The 2,081-nt window shown below is 52.1% G+C and overlaps 1 protein-coding gene across 1 annotated transcript in view; it reads right to left on the bottom strand.

Moving 5' to 3' along the window:
• Nucleotides 1-1,123: 1,123 nt before the first annotated feature.
• The window catches only part of ap4m1 (adaptor related protein complex 4 subunit mu 1), a 12,269-nt gene continuing 11,311 nt past the window's right edge, over nt 1,124-2,081 (bottom strand). The window contains exons 14-15 of the mRNA XM_037687221.1: nt 1,739-1,856; nt 1,124-1,330 (exon numbers count right to left, since the gene is read on the bottom strand). Of these exons, the coding sequence (XP_037543149.1) occupies nt 1,139-1,330; nt 1,739-1,856 (310 nt within the window). The 3' untranslated portion in view covers nt 1,124-1,138. The remainder of the gene's footprint in view (nt 1,331-1,738; nt 1,857-2,081) is intronic.

The following is a 2,081-nucleotide window of genomic DNA, read 5'->3' as shown; positions in this document are numbered from 1 at the left end:
ATGGATGAGCCGCATGATCGGCACAGAATTTTTATTTTAAATAAATTATTTAACATTATTTAGCACCTGCTGCACAGGTGCACAGGTCTGTGTGCTGCCCACGGCTGCAGAGGAGTTCCTTCCTGCAACGTGTCAGATCTCTGCAGCGGAGAAGTGGGCGTGGCCGAGAGCAGCCGAGGCCGAGAGCAGCCGAGAGCAGCCGAGGCCGAGAGCAGCCGAGGCAGAGAGCAGCCGAGGAAGAGAGCAGCCGAGGAAGAGAGCAGCCGAGGAAGAGAGCAGCCGAGGCAGAGAGCAGCCGAGAGCAGCCGAGGAAGAGAGCAGCCGAGGCAGAGAGCAGCCGAGAGAAGCCGAGGCCGAGAGCAGCCGAGGCCAAGAGCAGCCAAGGCAGAGAGCATCCGAGGCCGAGAGCAGCCGAGGCCGAGAGCAGCCGAGGCAGAGAGCAGCCGAGGCCGAGAGCAGCCGAGGCCGAGAGCAGCCGAGGCAGAGAGCAGCCGAGAGCAGCCGAGGCCGAGAGCAGCCGAGAGCAGCCGAGGCAGAGAGCAGCCGAGGCCAATCAATTCTTGTCACGGTTACAGGTTGTCAGTCAATAGCGTGTCTAACAGACTCATGGAGACACGCCCACAACAGACAGGAACAAACTTGTAAACTCTGTTGGTGAATTTGAAGTTAGCGAAACCTAATTTAGCAGAAACTAATTCTGCTAACGATTTCCAAAGTTAGCGAAAACGCTCATCAGCTAAATGAAAAATTTGTTGTGCTGTTAGTGGTACTGTGCCCATTACTGCGACTACTGATTCTTCTAATGCTACTACAGATAATGGTACTCTTGCTAATTGTACTAATTCAAATACAACTCATTACTTTGCCGTTTTTAGTGTTGGGCTGGTGTTTTACTACGTTTTCTTGTTTCTGTACTTTTTGCTAGCATTTTTCTACTTTAGCTTTTAGCTAGTCGTTGCTATTTTAGCTTTCAGCATCGATTCAGTTTTCAGCTCCTGTTCTCTTCCCTTCACAGACCCAGTTTCAGTTCTTCAGTAGACTCTGGCAGTCGTTCAGTTTTCCCTCTGTACCTGCACAGGTGATTTAGCTTCTCTAGCTCCGTCTTCTCACCTGTCCTCCCCTGGCTGCTTCCTGCTGATCAGATCCGGAGGATGTAGGAGTCTGAGTGGGTCACGTATCGGACCCAGCGCTGAGACGGGCTGGGCTGGATCGGGGACAGGCGGAGGAAGCGGATCTGCAGCCCGGTGGCCGTGTACTTTGGCAGCTCGAAGCTCAGACCCACCGGGCCGACCTCCAACATGGAGGCCGAGCTGAGACCAGGAACCTCCAGCTGAGGACAGGAAGTGCAGGAAGCTGTCAGCCAAAACCAGGGGACGCAGCGCTCAGGACCTGGGTCCTTGATGGATTTGTTTTGGAATGCTGTGTGTGTGTGCGTGCACGTTTTTGTTTCAGGTTAACTGGTAGGGACCAATTTTACAAAAAATCATGCATTGTGGGAACCAACTCCTCCTTATGGGGGCCAAAGCCAGGTCCCCATAAGGAGGAGTCTCGTTGGGGGTTAGGTTTAGGACTAAGGTGTGAATTGCAGATGGGTTAGGGATGAACTAGTAATGGTTAGGTTTAAGGTTAGGTCAGGGTTAGGTTATAGAAAATGAATGGAAGTCAATTCAAAGTCCCAAAAAGTATGTTTACAAGAACATGCATGTGTGTGTGTGTGTGTGTGCAGACACGTGCGCACCTTGAACAGAGCAGACAGCTGAGTTCCTCCGGTGAACCGAGGGATCTGCCAGACCACGGATCTGCTCTGCAGTCTCAGCTCGGCACTCTGGTCCGGACTGCTGAGCTCCTGGGACAAACTGAACCAACGACACACAGTTTGGACCTCAGGTGTGACCTGGTCCGGTCCTACCTGGAGTCTCTACATCCAGCGGTCACTGTGCAAACAGTGGGGACACCTGGACAGGTCTCAGTCCATCAGAGGGACACAGAGACAAACATTCACTCTCTCTGAATTACAGAATTAGTTACCAGTTCATCCAACAGTTACCAGTTCATCTAACAGTTAATCCAACAGTTACCAG

This window comes from Nematolebias whitei, chromosome 14 (assembly GCF_014905685.2).
Source record: "Nematolebias whitei isolate Nwh7 chromosome 14, NemWhi1, whole genome shotgun sequence".
Lineage (NCBI taxonomy): Eukaryota > Metazoa > Chordata > Actinopteri > Cyprinodontiformes > Rivulidae > Nematolebias > Nematolebias whitei.
The sequence above is the reverse complement of the archived record's forward strand: the minus strand, read 5'-3'. Positions and strand labels throughout refer to the sequence as shown.